We start from the raw sequence: 27512 nt of genomic DNA on the forward strand, positions 1-27512 counted from the left end.
AAGAATGCTTGGGGAAGATCTATCAATCTGGGGTATTTGAGCGCTTACTGTGTGCAGAGCGCCGTACTAAGTGCTTGGCAGAGTAAAATACAGCAGAGCTTCTGTGCCTACAAAGAGCTTACAGCCTAGAAGATTCAGTGTGAAGGCTGTCCTCACTGACACCTGGGTTAATCTCCCTAACTTCTCTCTCAAAACAAGGTCCACTTTGGGCATTTAATCTATTAATTCAACCAAACCCACTTCTAGCCTATGGATACTTTTGTCCCGCAGAGCTGCTTGGCATGAAGTCCATTTGCTTACTACTGCGTTCTCACCAACGGGGCCAATTATGCACTCGGGGCCTCAGAAGGACAAACTCTTCACCGTGATCCAAATGGTCAGCTCCTCCTAGCTCTCCCCGTGGCTGTGTGTAGGGGACAGCCAAAATACAAAATCCAAACAAAAATCCACAGGGTACTGTGGACAGATGAGAGGAAGTCCAGGCTCCTCACGTTTCGGAGTCTAACTGTAACAGCAGCAACTCTCTGTCACAGTTTTCCCAAGATTTTTTAGGAGGCGGCAGGCCGGGCCTGCTTTCTCTTTCCTGTCGGGAAACAGGAGGCTGTGAGGTAACTTGATAGAGATTTCAAGTCGAAGAGGAACTTTCGGGAGGATGCTGCTTAACCACATACTTTCCATTTCTACAGGAGACTGAAATAGGAAATGAGTTTAAATTGCTTAGAAATACACTAGATCTGGCAATTAAGGTAAATATAGGAACTAACTCTGCGGGTCTTCTCCAAACAACAGCTATCCATCTCTGTTTGATGACATAAAACGGTCGCCTTTTCGGAGGACAATAATTCCGTAAAAACACTTTCAGCTAGACAAGAAACTAACATTTCAAAAGAAGGTTAAAATGCAGACCTGGAAGGAGTCCCGAAGATGTTTTATTGGCAAAATTCTTCTTCAAGAAGACCTTTGTTATTAATAGAAAACTGATGACTGCATCAGCATTTCAAAATGAGGACTAAATTTACTTTTGGTATGCTTGCTTCTTTTCCTCTCCCTATTAACAGACGCAATTATTGAAAATCGAGTTGCTTAATCTCTTTGCTCAAACGAAATCTTTTTGTATAGGTTTCTTTACATTAACAGCAAAGAGATGTCAAAATAGTATTTGCTCACAGAATCACAAGGGAAACTGATTCATTTGATGTGGGGGACAGCTGCTAAGTGGTATCCTCTGTTTATGATTAAATATTCAGTATCTGCCGTGGTCAAGGACTGTATCTTTTATATGGTACTCTCCCAAGCGCTTAGTACAGTGCTCTGCACACTAACGGCTCAATAAATATAACCGACTGACTGACGGATAGATTGACAGACAGAACGTGGAGCGTAGTGGATAGAGGACGGGCCTGGGAGTCAGAAGGTCATGGGTTCTAATCCCAGTTCTGCCACTTGTCTGCTGTGTGGCCTTGGGCAGTCCCTTCACTTCTCTGGGCCTCAGTTCCCTCATCTGTAAAATGGGGGTGAAGACTGTGAGGTCTATGCGGGACAGGGACTATGTCCAACCCAGTTTGCTTGTATGTACCCCAATGCTTAATACAGCGCCTGGCACATGGTAGAGTGCTTAAATATCTTAGCTAGTAGGGCCCCCACACCTAGTAGGCTGTAAATTCCTTGACGGCAGGGACCAAATCTTTTCCATCGACTGTGTGTTCTTACATCCTTGATAGCTCTGCAGACAGTAAGTGGGCCACTGATGACTATTAGGTGATTAGAAAGGGCTAATAGTCCTCCATCTTTAACCTCTGCATTGGTAAGGAGGTTAAGCCGTATTGCTCTGAAGGGCGATTACTATATTGTGGACAGGGAACGTGTCTATCAACTCTGTTGTGTTGTATTCTCCCCAGTGCCTAGTACAGTGCTCTGCAGCCAGTAAGGCTCAATAAATCCCATAATTGACTAATAACACGCTTGAAAGATGAACTATAAAACCCCATTCACGAAGCAAGGCATTTCTAAAGAGAAATTCTGTGGGGGAAGGAGACTTGGTAAAGACTTCAAGAAAAAAAATTTCGTGGGGGAGGGGGAAAAAGATTAGTTTACCATCTTGGTTGCTGACTTATGATCAAGTTGTGAAGCCAGAAAAGCATAAAATGATCCACTTAATTTTTTTTTTAAAATATCCCAAACTTCAGTCCCATGGTATATATATATCCATATGTGATTTACCTGAACTTCTGTCTCCCTCTCTGGTCTGTACAGTTCCTCGAGGGCAGGGATCACATTCACCTACTCTACTGTAATGTACTCTCCCAGGTATTTAGTACGGTGCGCTAGACATGGTGAGCACTCAGTGAATACCACCGATGACTGATTGATAAAACAGAGCTTAATGATTTGGGGGAGGCGGGAGGGGGAGAAGAAAGAAGAGAAGCACTGCACTCACAAAAGAAAATCTGGTTTGTGACATCTCATTCACTGAGAACTTCTTGTCTATACACTAACTTGCAGGGTGGGCTTAGGTGACTGTAGATTTACTACGCTGGCAGATCGAAATGTCCCGGCAAAATGAGAAAGCAAGACAGGAGAATGAACTATTCTTTGGTGTCATCCGCGGTGGTCGAAGGTTACGGGACAGCAGACACTTCATAGATCATTTTTCGATATTCACTCTCTGTGGGCAGATATTGCTTCCAACAAGGACTCTTGTACCTAGCACCAGAGAACATATCACAACATCTGAAATTTTCTTCTAATTAAACCTTTAAAATGTGCTCCGCAACTGTTTTGGATCCATTATACGTCCGGTCTGATGTGTCAGTAATTAATGAGTTTAAGTGCATTTGAAACCTGCAGGTATTACGCTTTTCACTGAAAGAATGTTAGAGCCAAAAATGTTTCTAACTGCTAAAGGACAACAAAAAACCCCACCAACCTTTGAATCTTCTATTTAAATCAAACTTGGTCCAAAGGCACATGAAGGAAAATAATCACAAATATTTGGGCTAAGTTAAGATTGAACTGAATCTCAGTATATAATTACGTATTATCAATTATTTATTCATAGTAATGTCTGTCTCCCCTTCTAGACTGTAAGATCATTATGGGCAGGGAATGTGTTTGCTAATTCTGCCGTATTGTACTCTCCCAAGAGCTGAGTACGGTGCTCTGCACGTCGTAAGCACCCAATAAATACCACTGGACTGACTGACTGGTTCCTCTAGGCGGACTTACCAGTCTCCCTGCTTCAGGCGCTGAAAGCCTGGATTCCACTGGAAAGGACACACCAAAAACCACTCTGGGCCGACCAATGGTCAGTGCATCTCATTCCAACTGCCTCTGACATCGTCAACAGGATGCTAGGAGGAATCGTGTGGGAGCTGCCTTGCTTGATATCCACGCTTTCGGTTAGGAATATACTATCTGTACGAATCAACCCACAGAAACATGTGAAATCAGTAGAACGTCTTACCATTGTCTTTCCCGATCCTCTGGGTCCGATAATTAGTGCAGAGTTACTTTCGCCAAGGACTGCCGTTCGCTTGAGCAGCTCGGCTAAGTGTCTGAAATGACGAAAACAGGCCAAACTTCAAAACGAGCTTTTATCGAGCGGGAAGACACGCAACGGAACCTCTCCCAACGAGTTGCGTGCAAGGTTGTGGGCGTCGGCTCGCCTACCTGTACTGATCTTGGATTCCAAACATTTGTTTTTGAGGACTCTGGTGACAAAACCTTTCACGTAAAATTTTTTGTGCCTGTTGAAGAAAGGGAAACAAAACACTGAAAACCGGCCGCGAAAGGGCATTACCGGAACCAAAGTTACACACCAATAATTTCAATTCCAGTCACACGGTCCCTACTCCCAAACGGAGCTGCCTGGCCCGATGGACAGAGCACAGGCCTGGAAGTCCTCCGCTACTCCGTTGTGTGCCTTTGGGCAAGTCATGTCATTTCCCTGGGCCTCAGAGAAATGATCTGTAAAATGGGATTAAGACCGTCTCTTGTGGGGCATGGGCTTTGTCCAACCTGATGAACTTGCACCTACCGCAGTGCTCAGTAAAGTACCTAACTTATAGTAAGTACTTAACAACATTACAACAAAACAAAACAAAAAAATACGAAACCAACTTCCAAGAGCTGGAGCTGAGGAAGTTCCCATTGCCATCTTAATTCCTGGCCCTGCCTGGGGTGGTCAGAGTGCAGAAAGGAGGCAAGGAGAGAGGTCTGCACCACAGAGAAGTGAAGAAGATCAGGGACTTTTCACATACAAGCCGAAGGGGGACGTACTAAGCCAGCACGCCGACCTGACAGGGCCCTGTTACACTATGCCAAGGTCACTGTCGCTCCTCTACCCCGCTTGCTCTCTCCTCAGTGTTACTCTCGTGCCAGGCTTCAAGTCCGGCTGTCCTCCACATTAGGGAAGCCAACCCCGAGGCGTGTGGTTTTAGGCATCCAGTCGGTCGGTCAGTTGTATTTACGGACCACTTACTGGGCGCAGAGCACTGTACTGAGCTTTCGGGAGAGGACAATATAATAATAATGTTGGTATTTGTTAATATAACAATATATCCAGGTGTAGCTGCTCTAATTCCAGGACCTCACCCCTCCCGTATTTCCTCAACCTGGCGTGGTAATGCCGATACCGTTCAAATAGTTGAAAATAGTATGCCTGAAGTCTGGAATGCCCTTCAGATAGTCTGGAAACCTGACTCCCTTGCAAAACAGAATGAAATGAGGGTTCCATTCCTACAAGATATTGTCACATAACTAGGCATTTGTTAAGCAAGGCTCACACACTGGGAAAAAGAGTTCCGTTGCAGTTTCCACATTTCCTCTCCATACGCTTTAATACCCACCCCCCCATTCTCTATCAGTTCAAGAGGAAAGAAATCTGAAAAGCGATATATATCCGGTAAAAGCATCAGGACAAGAGATAAGGAAGGAGGAGCTGGGGAAGGAGGGCAAGAATACATCTTGGATCAAACCTTCATACCCACAAGTTCTCGTACAGCTTTCCTATGCCGGACTGCCTTTCTATAGGCTTTTCCTTCCCGTTCAAGGAAAGCTTACATCTGAGTGGGCACACAATGCTTGAGCTGTTTTCTGAAACTCTGCTTTTGAAGGCCTTGTCCGTTTATTTTCCAAGACTCTAATATTGTATCTTAGGTCAGTGGTACTTTTAATCACCCGAGTGGACAGACGCGCTCCCCGACTGGTTCACGGTCAGCTGCCGAGCGAGCCGAACGGCGACCAACCAGACCCGTTCCCTCCGGAAAGGGAGTCGTCGAGAGACGGTCGGATAAAACCCGGTAAGGGTGGAAGCGGAAAAGCTTTAACGTTGAAATGTACTTGGATATTTCAACCTGAAATTAAAATGGTAACTTCGGTAGGACGGTGGGAGGGAGGGGACGGTTGAGGGTGAGACAGTAAGGAATAGTGAGGACGATCTGCTGAGCCATTCGACACTTGACATAAGTGCGCACAAGCCACGTCCTCGTTTTTGATTCAAGAGGAGTTAAGAGCACATAAGATGCCTGGTGGGGATTGTTTTGGGAGGGGCAGAGGGGTAGGAGAGGGTTAGAGTAAAAAAAGAACAGATAAGTGATACGTTTAAATCTCTACTACAAGATGATACTTATTTTCTGGAGGAAAAACAGCTATGGTTCCAACCGCAGGCTACGGAATTCCCTTCTTGCCTGCAAACAATGCTGGTATTTAAACAAAGCCGATCAAGAATTCACTAACCTGAGAAACACACTCTCCATGTTTTAAACTGTTCTTTGACTTGCGACTGCTCATTCTGTCGCTGATTCAGAGCCCTGAAAAAAGAATTTACAAGCTTATTTTAATGTCGATAAAGGTAGCCTAAGTTACCAAACAACCGTCCTTTACATGGTCAAATTAATATACATCAAATTTTCCATCAGGCACGTTCAAATGGCCCAAGTCTTTCCTAATCTAATATTGACGCTTCCTGAGAAAACGCAACTTAAAAAAATGACTGTAACCACCTTGTGGGCAGGGAATGAGCTTTTGCTTCTTTTGCAATTCTCCAGTTCTCCCCGCTAGACCGCGAGCTAGTTGACGGCAGGGAATGTGTCTGTCTGTTGTACTGAACTCTCCCAAACGCTTAGTACAGTGCTACGCACCGAGTAAGCGCTCAGTGAATCTGACTGAATGAAAGTGCTTTACAGTGCTCACTGCCATTCAGTAGCTGCTCAACAAATACCACTGCTGTCGGAATATATGCTTCAAAAACAACGCGAGTTGAAATTTTTCCTTAACGAGCATTCCATATCTTTTTTGCCGGTTCCACAACGAGACTGTAGATCGGGCCACAGGGTATTTCACAGGGTTGAGGCAGAACTAAATGCCTGCCTTAAAACCATGAAACCGCTGCCTTGCTCTAAGGTTAGAATTAAGGATGAGAGGACCAAAATGCTGGCTCGGTATTGCAATTCGGTACCCAGGGAATGAGGGAACTGGCGGGAGTAAGCAAGGGAAGAAAACTGGGAATAGGGGAGGTGGAGGGAAGATCCCATCTACCAATTCCGTTGCACTGTATTCTCCCAAGTGCTTAGGATGGTGTTTTGCACACAGTACGCACTCAAAAATACCAGTGAGTGACAGTGATTCAGGGAACTGACTTTCTTACCGCAGATTGGAAGGGAAGCGGCTGCACATTAGAACAAAACTGCCTAGGACCAAACTCCCAGATTTCATCTATTGTCAGGTGTGTGCAAACTATGGAATACCTGTATAGAGTTTTTTCCCCTTATATTTGTTAAGTGCTTATTACGTGCCGGGCGCTGTACTAACCGTTGGGTAGATACGAGCTAATCAGGTTGGAAACAGTCCATATCCCTCGTGGGGCTCATAGTCTAAGAAGGAGGGAGAGCAAGAGAACCGAAGCACAGAGAAGTGAAGTCATTTGCCCAAGGTCACACAGTAACTGGTAGAACCGGGATTATAACCCAGTCCCACTGACTCTCAAGGCTGTGCCCTTTGCACTAGGCCACGTTGCTTCTCTGAGCCTTTTCCTTAACCCTGACGTGTCTTAATGCTGCAGATGGGCTATCTGCTGTTTCAATAAGAATTTCGAAATAGCGTGAGGACGCACTGCACGATATAAACATTAGGAGCTGGCCTGGATCGCAGGGGATGTGTTGTGGAAGCATTTCAGGTTATGGGAAAAACTATATTTTCCATAACAAATGGTTCAACAGGAATTTATTGGCTGAGAAATCGGAGATAACACCACGGCTGACATCTGTCTCATACAAATCCCCACAGAGACCGAACGCAGACTTAAGGATTCATTCAGTCGTATTTATTGAGCGTTTACTGTGGGCAGAGTACTGTACTACGCGCTCAAATGCAAACTGTCCAAATACGACTGGTGCCTGAAAATGACACCTTAGGCCGAAATGTAATTTGGAACCAATTTTTCACAGGGTCAGTGCTATGAGTGGGGAACCTGTTCCTGAAACAGTCGCACACCCTATCGATACTGCGAATTTCCCAGAATTATATACTCAATTCTAGATGAGCCATTGAGTCAGAGGAGGTGTGGGCTATCGGGGAAGCCGACTTTGACTTTGCTGGGAATAAAACGGACAGGCCAACCTCTGGTGACTCCGCGTAGCGGTCGGGTAACCGCCCCCTCCGTCCTTCCCGGCCCTCTTCAAACCGGCTTCCCCTTTCTCCATCCCTCTCCGACTGGGGGTTTTCTGTGGCCCATTTTCCCGTGATTCCCATCTAGGTCCGTCCTCCCACCCGAGATGGCGTCACAAAGAAGGCGAACGGCCCCGGCTTGAAAGTGACGTTTTGTGAAGCCGAAAGGATACGATTTAAAAGTGGACTTGTCCTTATTTTAAAACGCCTGAAGTCGACGCCTGCCCGAATGAGTGTATTCTCTGTTAGCACAGTGCTTTTTAATCCCTACCACTCCATGTTATTTTGCCGTACTTAAACAATATTGTAAAACTGCTAGCAGTAGAAGAAAGCCGAAGTATTTTTAGTTCAGTCACGTTGGACAACAGGATGGAAAGCAGCTTGACAAATGCCTTGCCCAGGTACACAACTCCTTCATTCATTCCATCGTGTTCACTGAGTGCTTACTGTGTGCAGAGCACTGTACTAAGCGCTTGAAATGTACAATTCGGCAACAGAGAGAGGCAATCCCTGCCCAACGATGGGCTCACGGTCTAAAAAGGGGAGACAGCAAAACAAAACTTTCTTCCCACACTGAATTTACTTGCGCTGACTTGTCAGTCACCTTACAACAGAATAGATTTGTGTTGTGAGAAGGAGCCCTAATTCTTCTATCAGAAATAACGACAGTCATAACTGCCGTTTGTTAAGCACTTAATAATTTGTTAAGTGCTTACTCCGTGCCAACCACGACACTAAGCGCTGGGGTAGATGCAAGGTAATCCAGGTCCCGCTTGGGGCTCAGAGTCTAAGGAGGAGGAGGAACGGGTTTGAATCACCACTTTGCAGATGAGGGAACTGAGGCAAGAGAAGGTGGGCAATGAGCAATTTCTCCTATATTAAAAATTAAATTAGCATGTAAAATTAGCATTATTTTCACTTCAAAATTTCCAGGGGTATTTTTTTTCACAGGACCCATTAAGTTCTCCCAGTCATTTCAAATTTTTTGAAAAATTATAATGGCAATCAAACCATTTAAGGAAATGTACTTCCTTTTTTAATAAAAAAGATCACTCTACTAGTGATTCGCAATGACTGCTGAGGTCTAAGGGGTGACCCTGCCTAAACAGAGCCATACAGGTTCACTCTTCAAGCTCATTTTAAATTGTAATTTTGAAGTCCCGGGAAACGTGCGAGACTCCCATTCACCACTTCGCAATCTGGACACGACTAGAGAAACGCATTACCAACACCACAGAGAACGCAACGGCAGAAACACAAAATAAAAAAGCTGTTTACTTTCGGTCGGGGCTTGAGCTTCGGCTTCGTGTAAAGAGCTCAAGGAAATTAGGGGTTAGGGTGCCGAGGAAAAGTTGGCTGCTTTGCTCTGCCTTAGGACGGTCGGGTCCCAGACTAGAAGGGTGAGGAAAGGGAGTGGGAAGGAAAGGGGGCTTGGGATGGTGAGCGGGGCCGACGGCTGCAGAGGCCTCACCGCTCCCATTCTGCAGGACGTCGTTAGGTCGCTTTCCGCCACGCGTGCCCCTAAAAACAGCATCCATACAAAAGTGGGAATCGGCAGGCCGAGCGCCGACCCAGTCTCGGACCCGCATGGGGTCCACGGAGCAGAACGGACGCCTAAACCGCGCTTTGCAGATAAGGAAACTGAGGCACAGAGATGCTAACCCATTTGCCCAAGGTGGTACAACGGGCTAATGGCGGAGACAGGTTTAGGACACTTTTCTGCCACCGCCTTCGGCATCCCCCTTGCGCTTCAATTTGTACCCTTTAGCCACCCCACCCTGTACATACCTGTAATTCATCTATTTATATTAATGCCTTTCTCCTCCTCCAGAGCGAGCTCCTCGTGGACAGCCAACGTGTCGACCGGCTGTTGCACTGCGCTCTCCCAAGCACCAAGTACAGCGCTCTGCACACGGTGAGCACTCGATGAAGACTGATGGATTGCCAGGTCTCCCGACCCCCAATTCTGAGCTCTGTCTACTACGGCAGGCTGGTTCCCAATTCCGTTCAAACCCCCGAAACTTTGAGAAGTGCTCTGGAGGACACCCAGACCTACTTGCTCCCCACTCACTGTTTTTTGGGGGTTTTTTAATGGTATTTGTTGAACGCTTGCTATGTGCCAAGGCATCGTACTAAGGGCTGGGATAGAATCAAGCTAATCAAGTTGGTCTAAGCCCTCTTTTCCTTTGTTTCCATTCCCTTCAGCGTCGCCCTGACTCGCTCCCTTTTTTCCTACCCCCTCCCATCCCCACAGCACTCATGCCCCTATCTGTAATTTATTTATATTAACGACCGTCTCCCCATCTAGACCGTAAGCTCGGTCTGGGCAGGGAATGGGTCCGTTATATCGCACTCTCCCCAGTGCCCAGGACGGTGCTCTGCACGCGGTAAGTGCTCAATAAGTACGACCGATGGACCCGGTCCCTGTCCCACGTGGGGCTCACCGATTTTTACAGATGAGGAAACTGAGGCCCAGGGAAGTGAAGTGACTTGTCCGAGGTCACCCGGCGGACAAGTGGAGGAGCCGGGATTAGAACCCAGGCCCTTCCGACTCCCAGGCCCGTCCTCTTTCTACCGGAGGGATGCGTTGCTTCTCCCGGGTCCCTGCTGAGCTGGGCCAGATTCCATCTGCGGCTGGATGCTTCCAACGTGAGTAGTAATAATAATAATAATAATAATGTTGGTATTTGTGAAGCGCTTACTATGTGCAGAGCACTGTTCTAAGCGCTGGGGTAGACATAGGGGAATCAGGTTGTCCCACATGGGGCTCACAGTCTTAATCCCCATTTTCCAGATGAGGTAACTGAGGCCCAGAGAAGTTAAGTGACTTGCCCACAGTCACACAGCTGACAAGTGGCAGAGCTTGGGGTAGCCGGAGAACCACGCAGAACCACCCGGTGACCCAATCCTTATCTGTGGAGGGGAATTCTCCATTTACGCGATGGTTTCGGTAACGGCGTGACCGTGTGGAGAGCGCTTGGGCCCGGAAGGGAGAGGATCTGGGTTCTAATCCTCTCTGTCGGGACGTGCCTGCTGAGTGCAAATCATTTTAACTTCTCTGTGCCTCAGTTTCCTCACCCGTAAAACGGGGATAAAACGCCTGTTCACCCTCCTACTTAGACTCGGAGCCCCGCGTGGGGCGGGGACTGGGTCGGACCTGATTATCCTGTATCTTCCCCAGTGCTTGGCACACAGTAAGTGCTTAACAGATATCGAAGTCATTACTATTCGTGGTAATAGGAAGTCATATTCTTACAGCTGAATACTCTGGAGAAGCAGCATAGCGTTGAAGGAAGGGTTAAATAGTATCAGAGGACGAGTAATAGGAAAAAATCCAATGGAAATTTTGTAAAGCCAAATAGAATTTGGGCAGGCATAAAACATTTTTTTTTTTTAAATGAGCTCTTAGACAATGGATGTGCCTTTCTGGATCAATTTTTGAATTGCCGATATCACAGCATCTGGATGCTTAGAACCGCATAACAGAGTCATCACCGTCAGTTGGTTTTAAAAGGATCGCCCTCACCTCGCCTAAAACAGCTTTAGTTTTAAATGTCTGCACCATCAAAAAAATTTACTAAAATGGTTGTAAAATAGGGCTTAGTATTTTCGCAAGCTGTCGCACCTTAGTAACTATTTGCCTGTGTGCTAACGCACTGGACTAAACACTGGGCAGATTCAGTTGAGATACGGGTCTTGTCCCAGACGGCGTTTATAATCTAAGAAGTGGTGTCAGTCTAAAAAGGATCTTTTCTTTTTTGTTTGGTATTTGTAACATGCCTACTATGTGCCAGGCATTGTACTAAGCCCTGGGCAGAGAGAAGCTAATCAGGTTGGACACGGTCCCTGTCCCACATGGGGCTCAGAGTCTTAATCCCCATGTTTACAGATGGGGTAACTGAGGCACAGAGAAGTGAAGTGACTTCCCCAGAGTCACCCAGCAGACAAGTGGCAGAGCCGGGATCAGAACCCAGGTCCTTGTGATTCCCAGTGCTACGCTCTGTCCACAGTGCTTCTCACCCCCATTTTCTTACTTTCATTCATTCAGTAGTATTTATTGAGCGCTTATTATGTGCAGAGCACTGTACTAAGCGCTGGAATGTATAAATCGGTAACAGATAGAGACAGTCCCTGCCCTCTGACGGGCTTACGGTCTAATCGGGGGAGACGGACAGACAAGAACAATAATTTAGAGACCGATGCTCTGGCCAGATTTCTTGATCCTCAAGGTTGTATTCTTACACCTTTACTGCTTCTTCAACCCCACTTTACAGACGGGGAAATGGCAATTTACAGAAGTTAAGTGACTTGTCCAAGGTCACATAGGAGACCAGAGACAGATCCAGGATTCCCTGACGCTCAGTACTGAGCTCTTTCCAGGAGACCACGCTGTCTCCCTCAGTACTTTAAATATTAGCCCCGGATAAAGAGATCCTTATGGGGCGTGAAATTTGAATGGGGAAACGAAGGACAGAACAAAACGTGAAATTGAAACTTTAACGAAGTTTCGATAGGAATTCCGCGTAAAGATTATGTAAAATCCTGTCAGTGCCCTGATCCTTACCAACGGAAAGCAGGTAGAAGAGAATGCATGATGCCACATCAAAGTTATTTTATTTGACTGCATGCCTATAGTATCACGAAAACAAAGGGACAACTATTCAAGGATAATTACTACAGTTCTCTGCTGGAAGCTGTCAGGAGCAGAGCTGGAAAAAAACACAATTTGTGACACTATCCGATAAATCAGAAAAGAACTATTTTTCGAGTTTCGCTTGATAATTACGGGAGCTATTGAAAGTAATGTGTATTGCTGCAATTCTAGTCCTCCCTTACGAATATAAAAATATCAGACTTTATTACTCTGAAAATCAGACGAGTCAAGTCGGACGTACTTCTCGCAACTTGTGTTGGAAGCGTGGCCGAGGAGGCTGAGCTGTCTAGGACGCTGGATTTACGCTTCAGGGTCCCAGGCAATGTGAGTTCAAATTCCACTGTGGTTGAGAAAAAGTGCAGCCTGGTGGAAAGAACGTGGGCCTGGGAGTCAGAGGACCTGGGTTCTAATCCCACCTCTTCAACTTGCCTGTTAAGTCACATAACTCCTCTGTGCCTCAGTTTCCTCATGTGTGAAATGGGGATTCTATACTTGGACCGAGCCCCATATAGGACAGGGACTGTGTCTGATCTGATTACCTTATATCTACCCCATTGCTTAGAACAGTGCCTGACACACAGGAAACGCTTCAAAAATCCTATTTTAAAAAAAACCCAAAATTTAATGCAGAGATACGAAATTATCTGCCAGTCTTCCAAGTTCACTGGCTCAAACCCTAGAGGAGAATATTTAATTTACTTTGAATCACACTTGATTCATACTGTTTAAGGATATTTGATTCCATGCCACTGTAAACTATGGCCATAACCATATTTCAGGAGTCTGAAATTCTCATGAGAAAACTGTTGGGTGTTCTTTCATGCTTGTGTTAATTGCTCTCCCCCATTTAGAGAAGCAGCGTGGCTCAGTGGAAAGAGCACGGACTTTGGAGTCAGAGGTCATGAGTTCGAATCCCAGCTCTGCCACTTGTCCGCTGTGTGACTGTGGGCAAGTCACTTCACTTCTCTGTGCCTCAGTTACCTCATCTGGAAAATGGGGATTGACTGTGAGCCCCACGTGGGACATCCTGATTCCCCTCTGTCTACCCCAGCGCTTAGAACAGTGCTCGGCCCATAGTAAGCGCTTAACAAATACCAAAATTATTATTATTATTTAGACTGTGAGCCCATTACTGGGCAGGGACTGTCTCTATCTGTTGCCAAATTGTACATTCCAAGCGCTTAGTACGGTGCTCTGCACATAGTAAGCGCTCAACAAATACTACTGAATGAATTGCTCAAGGGCTTAGTACAGTGCTCTGCACACAGCAGGCGCTCAATAAATACGACTGAATGAACCGCTCTAGATCCACTCTCCTGCGGCTCTTAACCGAGCTGTAAGAGAACAATTAAGTTAAACACATCTTTCTGGGTTATACGTTTGGGAGATTGCCAGCAACACAATATATGTATTTTGCTACTTCTCTTAAAAAAAAAGAAGAAAACACCCAAAAGATCAAAAGTAAACAAGCACATGTTTCAAGGTGTTTTCAGAACCTAAAATGGACTAGGAGGCCCTTTCAGCTACGGGAAGATAACTCGCCTCTATTCGGAAGGAGTAAATCGATCCATTTTGCAGGCACGGGCCTCGAAGCCAACAGCATTAAGCAATGCAAAAATCACACACCGTTCGGTTCGCTCGTCACTGGGCCTCGCGCGCTCGGAGTGGCGATCCAAAAACACCGACTTCCCTTGCTCCACAACTCCCACCAGACTGCATTCTCTTTCGGTACAGTGGAATCCTAGATCTCCGCTTCTCTTCATTTGCAGCATCTGTTCGTTCGATCATCTTGATTGAACGCTTCCCTTCGTTCAGTAGTATTTACTGAGCGCTTACTATGTGCCGAGCACTGTACTAAGCCCTTGGGAGAGTACGATCCAACAAGAGGCAGACACGTTCCCGACCCACAACGAGCTACTTCCTAAATTACTGCATCTTAAGGGCCGTTGTGACTTTTCTATAGGGTATTCCTAAATTACTGCACCTTAAGGGCCGCTGTGACTTTTCTATACGGTATTCCTTCTCCAACCTCCCTTGAAATTACTACTAGTGGTCGACGTTTGGAGGGTTCCACGGATTCTGAGGGGTGGGGTGTGGAAGGAGGAAAGATCTCAATCGTTACTTCCAGATGCCAGTTATCTGCCATTAAGAAAGCTCCCTTCTGGGCAGCCGCCACTGGACTGCAGTTTTCGAAAGCACTCCCCGCCTCGAGAAACGGTATCGACGCCCTCGACGGAATCTGAAAACGTTGCATCTCACTGTCCCGCGGGGCTAGACCGTCCTCTAAAGGTACCGTGAATCCCAGCCCCCGGGACCCCCGCGAAAATTTCTGTCCAGAGCCGGGCACCGTGGAATCCGAAATCAAGGCCACGGATCCGTTCTGATTCGGTCTCTCCAACTCTAAAAGCTCCGTTCATCCAGGATAGAGAAACAAATGCCAAACAACTCAAAATAACTCCTGCCTTTAGAGATCAGATAGAATTACTTAATGAGCTGGATATAGCCCACAGGCCGTACTCTCCCCTCCTGTAATCCATACACAGGGCCGAAAGCACGGTCGACTGTTGAGGTTGATGGCAGAAATGTGTCAGAATGTAGCAGTGAACTTGCTTGAACGAATAAAGAAGAACTTGTAAGAATAAATAGGCTTATGAGGGACTAGAAGAGGAACTGGACTCCAGCCCAACCAAGCTGGCAAATCACAGATCGCTTCGACTGCCCTTCGCTAGGCAATACGCAGGCATTACGGAGATACTCTTCGGCCCGACGTGGCTCCCTGTGACTCGTGTTTTCACGTAGTGGAGAGCTGTGTTAGAGAGCCTGAATGCCAAAGAACTGATAAATTACTTGTCACCCACAAATCGACGACAGCTCCTGAGCGCTCCGCCTGTGCGGAACTCTGCACGAAGCACTGGGGAACGTACAGTGGAGTTGGTAGACACGACCCCCGCCCTTAAGGAGTTTCAATCCAAAAAGCTTTCTAGCAGCGCATGCGTGTCTGTCCTCCGTACTCGAAACGGCCACCAAAGCCGAAATTCACCTGTGGCTGAAAAGGTCCATGTGGAACCTGCGGTCCCGACCAACCTGTGGCCGCATAAAAACTCCTTTTCTGGAGTTGGCACCTTTATGGTGTCCAGTCCCTCGCACTCTTTTCACCTGAGCCTCAGGCTCCTAATCCTTCCAGATGCTCTGCTCGAAAAGTCCCACCTTACTCGACTGCCGCGTGCCAGACCGGTCTGACTGCCGCGGTTGCGAGTTTCCAGCCGAGCTGCCATTCTGAGATCTGGCTTCACCGGATCCTTAAAACCCTTCCTCTCACCCCCTTCTTTTCACCGGCCAGTTTCAGCTCACTCTACGGCAGCCGTCGCGTTACCCTCTGATCTACTTTCTCAGGCGTCCCACTCGGAGAAGCCGGTGGGGACGAACAGATCGTCGATGCTACAGGACTAGCCTTCCTCCCCGGTCTTCTTGGTTTACGATCCTGACTCGCCGTTTGGTGTCGGAAAGGACCCGGAGTAACCGTAATAGAACCACTTTGAGGCAGACGTGGCGTCCAAAGGCGGGTCCGGGTCTCAGAGCCACAGAGAGTCGGTGGACACCAGGAGAATGGTTTTATAATAAAGCCACGGCACAGCACGCTCATCTACTTTCCGTGACGAGTGCGGGGGGGGAAAAAGTTGGTCTGAAAGTTAAACATTATACTGCTCCTTCATGTATTCATAGGTGTTACTGTTGGGAGATTCAATTTTTGGCCACACAGGCTTAATTATCACAATTATTATACTCGGTGACCGAGATTTTACAAAATATTAACACACATATATAGACAGAACAGTAATATTATATTATTCGTTAAGCGCTTCCTACATCCCAAACGCTGGGGCAGATACGAGGTAATCAGGTTGGACGCAGTCGCCGTCCCACGTGGGGCTAATAGTCTTAATCCCCATTTTACAGATGAGATAACCGAGGCCCAGAGAAGTGAAATGCCTTGCCCAAGGCCACGCAGCGGACATGTGGCGGAACTGGGATGAGAACCCACGACTTCTGACTCCTAAGCCGGGGCTCTTGCCGCTAAGCCACGCCGCTTCACGGTATGTCTGCTTCGGGATATATCTGTCCTTCATACTTGAGCGACTGTGAAACACACTTAGAGCTGTTGGAAAAAAGCCCCTCGATCCATCGTACTTAAGGAGCGCCGGGCACTGTACTAAGCACCCGGGAGAGAGCCAGAGACCCTCCCCAAAAGGCTGACCACGGTGGTGCCGTCACGTTTACCGCATGCAGGCCCCGCCGTTGTTTTCCCTTTTGTCTCCTGTTGCGTCGCTGGTGAATGGGCTGCCTAGGTAACAGAAATCCGTGTCAGGCAGCACTTAGCCAACCTAAATGTTGGGTTGAGTGTAGGGTTTCCCCGGTGAGGGTCGTGCGCTGACTCGGTTCTCTCTCCCTCCCTCCACCCGTTTTCGTTGGGCTGGCCAGAGAGCACTGCCCTAAACCTCTCTGTTGCTAACGTGCCTCACTGCTCTCCCCTTTCCACTCCTCCCACCTCACGATTTCAATCTCCAAATGGAGAAATTCTGGGCTAAATCCACGCCGGGTCTATGCACGGCAGATGGTTTAAAATGTTGTACGGTGTTTATTGTAGGTGCAGAATTCTTAGGCAGTCTAAAGACTACCTGATTTTAAACCACGTCTGTAATGGGGATTTTTTTCCCCCGCATCATGGCCCGGTGAAAGATGGGTGGACTTCTTAGATTGGGAGCCTCTCTTTTTTAAATGGCGCTTATTAAGCGCTTAACTATGTAATAATAATAATAATGTTGGTATTTGTTAAGTGCTTACTATGTGCCGAGCACTGTTCTAAGCGCTGGGGTAGACACAGGGTAATCAGGATGCCCCACGTGGGGCTCAGAGTCTTAATCCCCATTTTACAGATGAGGTAACTGAGGCACAGAGAAGTGAAGTCACTTGCCCACAGTCACAAAGCTGACAAGTGGCAGAGCTGGGATTCGAACTCATGACCTCTGACTCCAAAGCCCGTGCTCTTTCCACTGCCGGGCGCTGTACTAAGCGCTCTGGCTAATCAGGTTGGACACAGTCTCTTGGGGGCCAGGGGCTCGTTTCTAATTCTCACTCCTGAATTCTTTCCCAGCACCGGCGTAAAAGTGCTCCGTAGCCAGTAAGCAGTGAATACCATTTCAACACTACTGGTAACAAGGTTGGAACCCGACATTTTTCAGACATCTTCTGGGCCATGCTTTAGGAGAGAATGGTAAGAACATCTGAATTTCACACACCATCTGTAACATTAACACAGATCACGTATCGATGCCTTTAACACTGTTACGACTGCCTCAGCCACGGCCCGCGTCCAACCTGATAACCGTGTACCCATCTCGGTGCTTGAAACAGTGCTGGCCACACGGTCAGCGCTTCACAAATACTTCTTCTTAGCATCGCTCTTGTGATCTCCCTCAAATCCTAGGCTCCGGTTAAGGAAGACTCTCAAGCATCCTGCGGGGGGCACTGGGTTCGAATCTGCAAATGAACTGGAAAAAGACGATGTCCGGTGATATTTAATTGGCTTCTAACCATTTTCCCAGGTTTTCATTCAGGATCATTTTCATATGCTTCTCTTTCTTTCAGATTATTACCGTCTCTTCCACTTTCTCCTCCCCGGAACCGCCACTGCCTGGAGCACTGAAGTCAAACACCCATCTATCCCACTTCAAGCCTGAATCTTGAAGTCAATCGTGCCTAAAGGCGAGGTGAGGAAATTGTACGAGAAGAGTCAGGGGGTAGAGTTGAAAGAGAGACATTGTCAATCTACCCTTGTTTTGACATCTTTTTCGATGCTAATACTCCTAGAAGCGGGGTAAGGGATTAAAAAAAAATGTTGTTAGCGGAAACACAGCTTTAAATGCAAATCAATGTAATTTGCCTCGTTGTTGAGACAAAACCAGGTTGGAAGGTCTCCAGCATTCTTCAAAGTTTCACTCTCTCTCTAAATCATGTGGTAAAAAGGTCAGAAACCACTAAGAGAGAACTCTCGAGTTGAGCTAAACTGGATTAGGTTGTCATCTAAACCAGACTCCAGAGACTTATTTACAAGACTCAAGCCTTGGGAGATCATTTTCGCTTCCTTAGTTCAACCAGCCTCCCTAGTCACCCCTAAATTTGAAGGCAGTCCTTTATTGTCCTCGCATTATTCGACACGACAATATCCGAAAACGGTGACGTATTAAAACTCAAAAAGAAAGGAGGGCAGCCCCAGTACCAGACTACTACATTTTTCTAGTAGATATTTTTCAAGACAGGGCCAGCTACAGACACCTACGTGTTAAATCTGAAAAACTGGTGAGGGAGAAAACACCCTCTACTTATTTGAGCGTTAATCTCTAATAGATTGCAATCTCGAGGGGAGGAACCATGTATCCTGTAGCTGTTGTACTTTGCCACGCCTCTGGTCCAGTGCTTAGTACGCAGTACAAGCTCAGTGAATACCGTTGACTGATTCCCCATCCCCAAGATGAGTCCTGGCGCAAGGATCGCAATTTAAGGACAATGTGGGGAAAAAGACTCAAAACCACCCTCAAATTTGAATATGAGCGTAGATCGAAGATAGGAACAGAATTCAAAATGATTGCCCAGTCACAAGTTATGGCCCGTAGGTCGGCTTTTTCTATGAAGGAGTGGTTATTAAGAACAGGGAAAGCCAGGTTTGCGGGGAGAGGGGACGATAATCCAGACTTCCAAAGGCTGTCATTTGAGAGTCTAAACATACAAACGCCCAAGTACTTAGTAGTATCAAAATGACCCTGAGCACCTCATTGTAAGCAAGGGCCTCTACTAGGGGCTTGAAGAACCAACAAAACAAGCAAAAGATGCGATCCCTGCCTCGGATACGCTTACGCTCTAGTGAGGAAATGAGAAACCGAATACCAGGCTCCAACAGACTTAGGATGAGTAAACAGCAAATACGTCAGTGTTGAGAAGTAGGAAGGCACGACTGGGAAAGAGGGATTAATGATAATTGTGGAATCTGTTAAGCGCTTACTCTGCCCACAGCCCTGGCGAAGCTTACAAGACCATCAGGTCACACATGGGGCTCACGGTCTAAGGAGGGAACCCGCCTCGAGAGTCATTTTAGACCACCCCGCTGCCCTTAATCCCACTCGGGGTCAGCCTTCGGTCGACTTCTCTTTAGCGACACGATTCCGACCCCTTGACTTTTTAATTACAAACTCGATTTCCAGATTACCATTTGCGGCCGCTCTTTTACCTCACCATTTTAACGCCTCCCGATACATCCGAGGCACCGTCCTCCCGTGAAGGACCTCAGGGCCAGGTACGGCTCGGGACGGGATCTTCCGGTCCCGTCCCGGGTGGGTAGAGACGGTTCGGTTTTCACTCTAGGCGGAATCCCGGGGTCGCTCCACAAGTGAACGAATCTCTGGGTAGAGCTGGTCTCCTTCCCCCGTTCATTTGCCCATCTGCATCCGGTCCCTCTGGGACGTATTTAACCCGACTCCCGATCGCATATATCGCACGTCAGAAGGCTGTCAGAGCAACAAGCGCACCCGTGCCGTTCTCAAAGGGACGCCGTGAGGATTTCGAGATGAAATCTCAGGAATCAAAGCACTTAGTGATAATAATATAATACTACTTTGATTTTACGATTAGTACGTCAATGTCACTTGTTAAGAGACCTCTGTTTTGAATCGGAGTAGGAAGGATTGATTGAAAAGCAGAAGAGCATCTGGGAATTCATTAAATGGGAAATGGGAGCGAAGCAGAGTACAAACCTCGCAGAGCAACCACCTCGTTTTGGAAGCGTTTCTCAGGAACCTGGCCCGACTTGAATTTCATTAGGAGGTATTTCTCCGAAATAGTTCATGAGGTGGTATTTCTCAGAAACGGGACTACGTTTGGCAAAATCAGAAAAGCAGATAAGTTCAAAAAGATCTAAAAAAACAACAAAAACTCGGGTTTTTAACCTCAAACGCAGGCTTCGAGCCAGCTCTTTGTCTCTAAATGCAAATTCCGTTCCACAGAGCAGAAATTTTACCTAATAAATGCTATTGAGTGAGTTATTAGTGGCAAATACTTGTAAGGCAAACCCTCCCGTAGGGAAATCCAATTATTTGGCAATTCTGGGGTGGGGAGGAAAACTCGAAAAATGTCAGCCTACTATTTCTCTGACTACTCTTAAGCACCCGAGGCTAATCTAACGGAACAACTACATTCCTGCCTTGGCAAAGGCACCAGAGTGGTGGGAACGAGTAACCAGGTTTTCTCATCTGCCCCGATTTTCCCTTCTGGAGCTCCTTCTAACCCAACACTTCTTTGACGACCCTTCAGCTCTATCAGGCAGCCTAATGAGTCAGATTCAACCCTCGAATGCCATAATGCTGACGGATAATTTCAACAGCTTAATTAGGCAAAAATACATTCCACTAAAAATTAGGGTTATGTCTTTTGGTATAGAGTTTTTAGGAATCTAACATCCACCATATAAATCGTGACCAATGTTAGCATCGCTTACCGCGTGAAGAAAAGAAAATAACAAACTCCCCCCCCAAAAAGTGTGAATGGAGAAAACTAGGTTTTAAAATAGAGAAACACTTTGGAAAGCCTTAAAAATAATTTACGGTCACAGTTAAAAACGATGATCTTCGATTCTGGCTAATCGTGAAGTTATTTAATCTTGAGAGTAATTAGTCACGCCAGACACATAAATTACCTCTCTCCAATTGTTGTACTTGCGATCGGTAGACATTCGGATTAAATATTAAGAAAGGTCTGCAACGGCCTCCCGGCCGCAGCAGGCTCACCGAGCCAGCTTCATTCTTCTGAGACGTGAAAGGTAGGAGGAAAATTCTTAGCTTTAATAGGCGCTGGAGAAACCCACGATGAAATGTCGGCATCACTCCCCGCCGCGACCGTCTGACGTGTTCCACATTCATTTTGGCCCGTCTGCTCTGTGGTTGCCACCCTCTCCTGATTGATTCCCGCCGGCATCTAACACCGGGTGAGGGGATGCCAGAGAGGGAACTGGAATGGCTTCTACAGATAGTACAAGGTCCCCGAAATGAGAGGAGGCTCGCTTAAGGCGGGGGGAAAGAAAAAGGAGTGAGCACGTTTGGCTAAAAAATGCTTGTTTTGCAATATAAAATTTGTTGGGTGGGAAAAATATGGTCGTAAGCTTATGAAGCTGACATAGAGAAAAGACTTTACTCTCTGGCTACAAATGATTTCTGCCCAGTTTCCAGCCAAGAATCCCTTCGCTCGGGTCTGTCAATGCAACGCAACTAGAATACCGGGCTGCACCTAGGAAACTCGGCCCCACAATGCGAACCTTGCTTTACGACCACCTGACTCGGTAGCCGAAAGGACTGGGCGGACGCGGGCGGAGTTGGCCGCGGTAAGTACGAAGATGCAAGCGCGGGGAGAAAGCAACCCCCGCACTACAGAACTGGGTGTCAGGGCGCCCCAAATCCCCGCGCTTACACTCTTCTTTTAACGCTCTTACTCTTATTAGGGCATCTGTGCAGCGCTTCCTATGTGTCAAGCACTGTTCTGAGCGCTGGGGTAGGCAGTAGTTAATCGGGTTGGACCTAAACGGCGCCTTCTCTCTCTGTAATAATGATAATAATAATGTTGGGATGTGTTAAGCGCTACGTGCCGAGCACTGTTCTCAGCCCTGGGGTAGATAGAAGGTGATCAGGTTGTCCCACGGGGGGCTCACAGTCTTCATCCCCATTTGACAGATGAGGTCACTGAGGCAACGGAGAAGTTAGGTGACTTGTCCGAGGTCACTCTTCTCTGGCCTTCACCCCTAATGAGCTGAGCGGAGCCACCGCAATCACCCACACTTCCAGTAGCTGGTGGGGTGGGAAGTGAGGATGATAATAATAATGCCGGTATTTATTAAGCGCTTACTATGTGCCAAGCACTAGTACAGCTACTGCAGCCCCGGAAGTGGCAAGAGCTATGAATGGGAGAGAGCGGGGCTCCGGTCCCTACGGACACCGAGCGGGTCAAGCGTCGACGTCCCCGGGGGGGGGCACATAGTTTCTCTGCGCCTCACTTTCCTCATCTGTAAAACGGGCATTAAATACCCGGTCTCCCTCCGCTCCGTGAGCCCCGGGGGGGGGGGGGGGGACGAGGGCCGCGTCTGAGCTGTTTAACGCCTACCTGTCCCAGAGCTTGGCACACACAATAACCTCTAAACAGATATCACTATGACGTTTCTTTAGGAGGTTGGGCGGGTCTCAAACTCGACCCGCACCTAGGCTTTTCAGTCATGCCGGGTGAGTGTCCGACACCGAATTAGAGTCGAAGAGACTTACGGTAGATCGCGAGCCTCACTGGGAAAGCCTCAGGGCTCGCATTCACATCACCTCTAATGCCAACTCCATCCCGGACACCAAGTTTAAAAATTAGTGTTATTACAGGGAAGAAACCAAAAAACAGAATCCGAGGAAAATGGCCCATCTGCGTTAATCCGATCCTCCTCTCGAATGACCCCCGGTCAATTCCATCCGAGTTCCGTGTCCGCTTTGGTTTTTTTTACCTTTTGAATTTTTCCTCGATAATTTTCACCCCCAGCGGCCTGGTGATAACGCTCTCAGATGACGTGAAGGTGGGATCCGCAAAGAGTTTTCTCTCTCCTGGCCGGGCCAAACCGCTCTGAAATAAACCGTCAACCGCCGGGTTAGAGGGGTGAGCACGGGGGTGACGACCGTGGCTCGGTGGAAAGAGCCCGGGCTTGGGAGTCAGAGGTCGTGGGTTCTAATCCCGCCTCCCCCCCCCTTGTCAGCTGTGTGACCTTGGGCAACTCACTTTGCTTCTCTGGGCCTCAGCGACCTCATCTGTCAAATGGGGACGAAGCCTGTGAGCCCCACGGAGATAACCTGATGGCCCTGTATGTCCCATGGTGCTTAGAATAGTGCTTGGCACCTAGTAAGCGCTTAACAAATACCACCCTTATTATTATTATTAAGTCACTTCACTTTGAAGCAGCGGTGGCTCAACGGCAAGAGCCCAGGCTTGGGAGTCAGAGGTCATGGGTTCTATTCCCGCCCCCCCCTTGTCAACCGTGTGATTTGGGGCAAGCCACGTCCCTTCTCTGGGCCTCAGTGGTCTCATCTGCCAAATGGGGATGAAGCCTGTGAGCCCCATCGGGGGACAACTTGATTATCCTGTATCTCCCCCATTAGAACAGCGCTTAGCGCCTCATAAGCGCTTAACAAATACAAACACTATCATTATTATCATCTCCCCCAGCGCTTAGCACCTAGAAAGCGCTTAACAAACACCAACCTAATCATTACTCTCTCCCCCAGCGCTTAGAACAGCGCTTGGCACCTAGTAAGCGCTTAACAAACACCAACATGATTATCACTCTCTCCCCCAGCGCTTGGCACCTAGTAAGCGCTTAATAAATACCAACATGATTATTACCATCTCCCCCAGTGCTTAGAACAGCGCTTGGCACCTAGGAAGTGCTTAAGAAACACCACCATCTTTATCATCATCTTCCCCAGCGCTTGGCACCTCATAAGTGCTTAACAAGCACCACCATTATCATTACAATAATTATAATAATTACCTCCCCCAGTGCTTAGAACAGTGCTCTGCACCTAGTAAGCGCTTAACAAACACCAACATTATCATCATCATCACCTCCCCCAGCGCTTAGATCAGTGCTTGGCACCTAATAAGCGCTTAACAAAAACCAACATTATCATCATCATCTCCCCCAGCGCTTAGAACAGTGCTCTGCACCTAGTAAGTGCTTAATAAACACCAACATTATCATCATCACCTCTCCCAGCGCTTAGATCAGTGCTTGGCACCTAGTAAGCGCTTAACAAATACCCACATTATTATCACCTCCCTTAACGTTTAGAACAGTGCTTGGTACCTAGTAAGCGCTTAACAAAAACCAACATTATCATCATCATCATCTCCCCCAGCGCTTAGAACAGTGCTCTGCACCTAGTAAGTGATTAATAAACACCAACATTATCATCATCATCACCTCCCCCAGCGCTTAGATCAGTGCTTGGCACCTAGTAAGCGCTTAACAAATACCCCCATTATCATCACCTCCCCTAACGTTTAGAACAGTGCTTGGCACCTCGTAGGCGCTTAACAAATACCCACATTATCATCACCTCCCCTAACGTTTAGAACAGTGCTTGGCACCTAATAAGCGCTTGACAAAGACCAACATTATCATCATCATCACCTCCCCCAGCGCTTAGATCAGTGCTTGGCACCTAGTAAGCGCTTAACAAATACCCCCATTATTATCACCTCCCTTAACGCTTAGAGCAGTGCTTGGCACCTAGTAAGCGCTTAATAAACACCAACATTATCATCATCATCACCTCCCCCAGCGCTTAGATCAGTGCTTGGCACCTAGTAAGCGCTTAACAAATACCCACATTATCATCACCTCCCCTAACGTTTAGAACAGTGCTTGGCACCTCGTAGGCGCTTAACAAATACCCCCATTATCATCACCTCCCCTAACGTTTAGAACAGTGCTTGGCACCTCGTAGGCGCTTAACAAATACCCACATTATCATCACCTCCCCTAACGTTTAGAACAGTGCTTGGCACCTCGTAGGCGCTTAACAAATACCCACATTATCATCACCTCCCCTAACGTTTAGAACAGTGCTTGGCACCTAATAAGCGCTTGACAAAGACCAACATTATCATCATCATCACCTCCCCCAGCGCTTAGATCAGTGCTTGGCACCTAGTAAGCGCTTAACAAATACCCCCATTATTATCACCTCCCTTAACGCTTAGAACAGTGCTTGGCACCTAGTAAGCGCTTAATAAACACCAACATCATCATCATCACCTCCCCCAGCGCTTAGATCAGTGCTTGGCACCTAGTAAGCGCTTAACAAATACCCACATTATCATCACCTCCCTTAACGTTTAGAACAGTGCTCGGCACCTAGTAAGCGCTTAATAAACACCAACATTATCATCATCACCTCCCCCAGCGCTTCGATCGGTGCTCGGCACCTAGAAAGCGCTTAACAAACACCCCCATCATCATCATCTCCCCTAACGTTCAGAAGCGTGCTCGGCCGCTCGCAAGCGCTGGACAAAGCGGCCCCCGTTATCACCATCACCTCCCCCCGCGCCTCGAAAGGGCGGGAGAAAGGGCACCGTGCCCATGGCGACCGTTTCCACGGAAACGAGGGGCGGGGCGGGGCTCCTCCCCGGGCTGCCTCAGTTTCCCGCCGCCCGTGGGGCCCCGCGCGGGGCCGGCCCTCCCTCCCTCCCTCCCCCCCCTCCACGAAGCGCTGTGCGCCTACCGCTCGTCGTCGTCGTCGTCGTCGTCGTCGTCGTCGTCCTCCCTCCCTCCTCCCTCCGCCTCAGGCTCCCGCCCGCTCCCGGCCTGCCCCGCGCGCCCACGTGCCGCGCCCCTTCCGCCCGGCGCGCGGCGCGCGCAGCCGGCCGGGGGCCTTCCGGGTCGGGGCGGCCGCGGCGGCCGCTGGGTAACCGCCTCCTCCCCCCCCCCTCCCCGCCCGCCCCCGGGGCGCGCGCGCGCGCGCGCGCGGCCTCCCTCCCCCTCCTCCCCCGCCCCCGCGCCCCCGGCCCTCCACCAATCAGCGGGCCGGCAGGGAGGGACATGCGCAGTGGGCGCCTCCCCTCTCCTCCAGCCCAGCCCCCCCCCCACCTCCTCCTCCTGTCTCTCTCTCCTGTCTCTCCCTCCTGTCTCTCCTGTCTCTCCTGTCTCTCCCCCCTCCCCTCCCTTTCCCCCCCCCACCCCCCCACCCCCCCTTGCAGCAGCAGCAGCAGAGGAGGAGGATGAGGAGGAGGAGGGGAGAGAGGCAGGCTGGGGGGGGCCTCCTTTGATTGCTCTTTTTTTTTCCCAAGGACCAGCCCCCCCCCCCCACCCAGTTGGAGCCCCCCCCCCCCACTTCCACCTTGAATTGGGGGGGGGGGGTGAGGGTGGGGAGGATGCAGGGCAGGACAGGCCCACTTGCCACCCTCCACCCCTGAGCCCTGGGGGGGTGGGGGGGAGGGAAGAGAGAGAGCCAAGGAAGAAGAGGAGCAGTTCTTTTTCTTCTTCTGCCCCCCCCATCCTCTTCCTCCTCCCTGCAGCCCCCCAGGATTGGAAGGGGGAGCCCCAAAGCCTCCTAGCAACCCAGCCTGGGCTGCTGCTTGGTCCTGGCTGGAGACACTCACAGACTCACACACACACACACACACACACACACACACACACATCTCTACTGGGAGACCCAGGAAAAGCCACTCCTCCCCACCCCCTTCCCTCTCCCCCCCCCTTTATTACCCTTTGTGTCATCCTCCACAGCTCCAGGGATGAGGGACTCTGGAAGTGGGGAGCAGGAAAGGTAAGTGAGGGGGTGGGTGGGGGCTCCAGGGCCCGCCCCTGCCCCTGACTCTCACTCCAGGGCAGCAGGCACCACCCCCCCCCATACCCAGGGGACATTTATTTGGGGGGGCAAAAAAAGGGGGGAGAGGGAGGAGTGTTGGAGGGGGAAACTGGTGCACCCATTCTGCTGCTGCTTGGGAGGAAGGGGGCACTTTTAATGTGCATTTCCCGATGCCCCTCCCCCCCCAAAATCCACCAAAAAAAGAGGAATTTCCATGTTGCAATCGATGGTCCAATTGGGACACACACAAACACAAAAACAACCCCCCCCCCCCCCAACTCCCCTCTTTCTCCCAAGAAAGAGGCAGACTTTCTTTATCTGTCACTTTTTCGGGAAAAAAAGGAAAAATATCCCAATTGGCCCTCTTCCACCACCCCCTCCAAGAAAAGCTGGGATCCGGGGTGGGGGGAAATCAGCACGGGAGCGGTGGGGTTGGAGCTGCTTTGGCCATTTGTGGACGCAAAAAATGTTTTTCCTCTTCTGGCCTGGTGTCTGATGGAGGTCTGGGCCGTGGTGTTGGAGCGAGTTTGGCGTTGGATATATATATTTTTTTAATTTTCGTTTTTTACGGGGGGGGCGTGCTGGAAATTTAGATTTTTCTGTATTTTTCTCTGGTGTGTTTTTCAGTTGTGGTTTCTAGGAAGGGCCAGGGGGGTGGATCGGTGGGATTAGTGAACGGTTAGAAGAGGTTGTGTTGGTTAAGGTGGCGCCTCTATTCTACTTTTTTTCCTCCCCCGTTGGATTGGAAAGGTTGG

General features: G+C 48.5%; 2 protein-coding genes and 1 long non-coding RNA gene across 7 annotated transcripts in view; 2 read left to right on the plus strand and 1 right to left on the minus strand.

The window, feature by feature from the left end:
• The window catches only part of ORC4 (origin recognition complex subunit 4), a 43386-nt gene extending 17680 nt beyond the window's left edge, over positions 1-25706 (minus strand). Inside the window, exons 1-5 of one of the 5 annotated variants that reach the window (XM_007665607.3) lie at positions 25669-25706; positions 22896-23011; positions 5737-5810; positions 3670-3746; positions 3464-3554 (exon numbers count right to left, since the gene is read on the minus strand). In XM_007665607.3, the coding sequence (XP_007663797.1) occupies positions 3464-3554; positions 3670-3746; positions 5737-5790 (222 nt within the window). In that variant the 5' untranslated portion in view covers positions 5791-5810; positions 22896-23011; positions 25669-25706. Of the gene's footprint in view, positions 1-2437; positions 2704-3463; positions 3555-3669; positions 3747-5736; positions 5811-20124; positions 20147-21062; positions 21128-22895; positions 23012-23164; positions 23194-25668 lie in introns of those variants that run through there. The other 4 variants (XM_007665608.3, XM_001511555.5, XM_029072552.2 and 1 more) reach the window with 4 other exon arrangements.
• On the plus strand, positions 16380-20408 carry LOC114814345. The gene is made up of 3 exons (XR_003762138.2): positions 16380-16413; positions 17472-17591; positions 17966-20408. It is a non-coding gene; the product is annotated as an uncharacterized LOC114814345 (long non-coding RNA).
• A 613-nt stretch (positions 25707-26319) lies between the features above and the next one.
• Positions 26320-27512, plus strand: part of MBD5 (methyl-CpG binding domain protein 5) — a 197567-nt gene continuing 196374 nt past the window's right edge. Inside the window, exon 1 of the mRNA XM_039913133.1 lies at positions 26320-26715. The gene's annotated coding sequence lies outside the window, so the exon portion shown is untranslated. The remainder of the gene's footprint in view (positions 26716-27512) is intronic.

Source organism: Ornithorhynchus anatinus, chromosome 9 (genome assembly GCF_004115215.2).
Source record: "Ornithorhynchus anatinus isolate Pmale09 chromosome 9, mOrnAna1.pri.v4, whole genome shotgun sequence".
NCBI lineage: Eukaryota > Metazoa > Chordata > Mammalia > Monotremata > Ornithorhynchidae > Ornithorhynchus > Ornithorhynchus anatinus.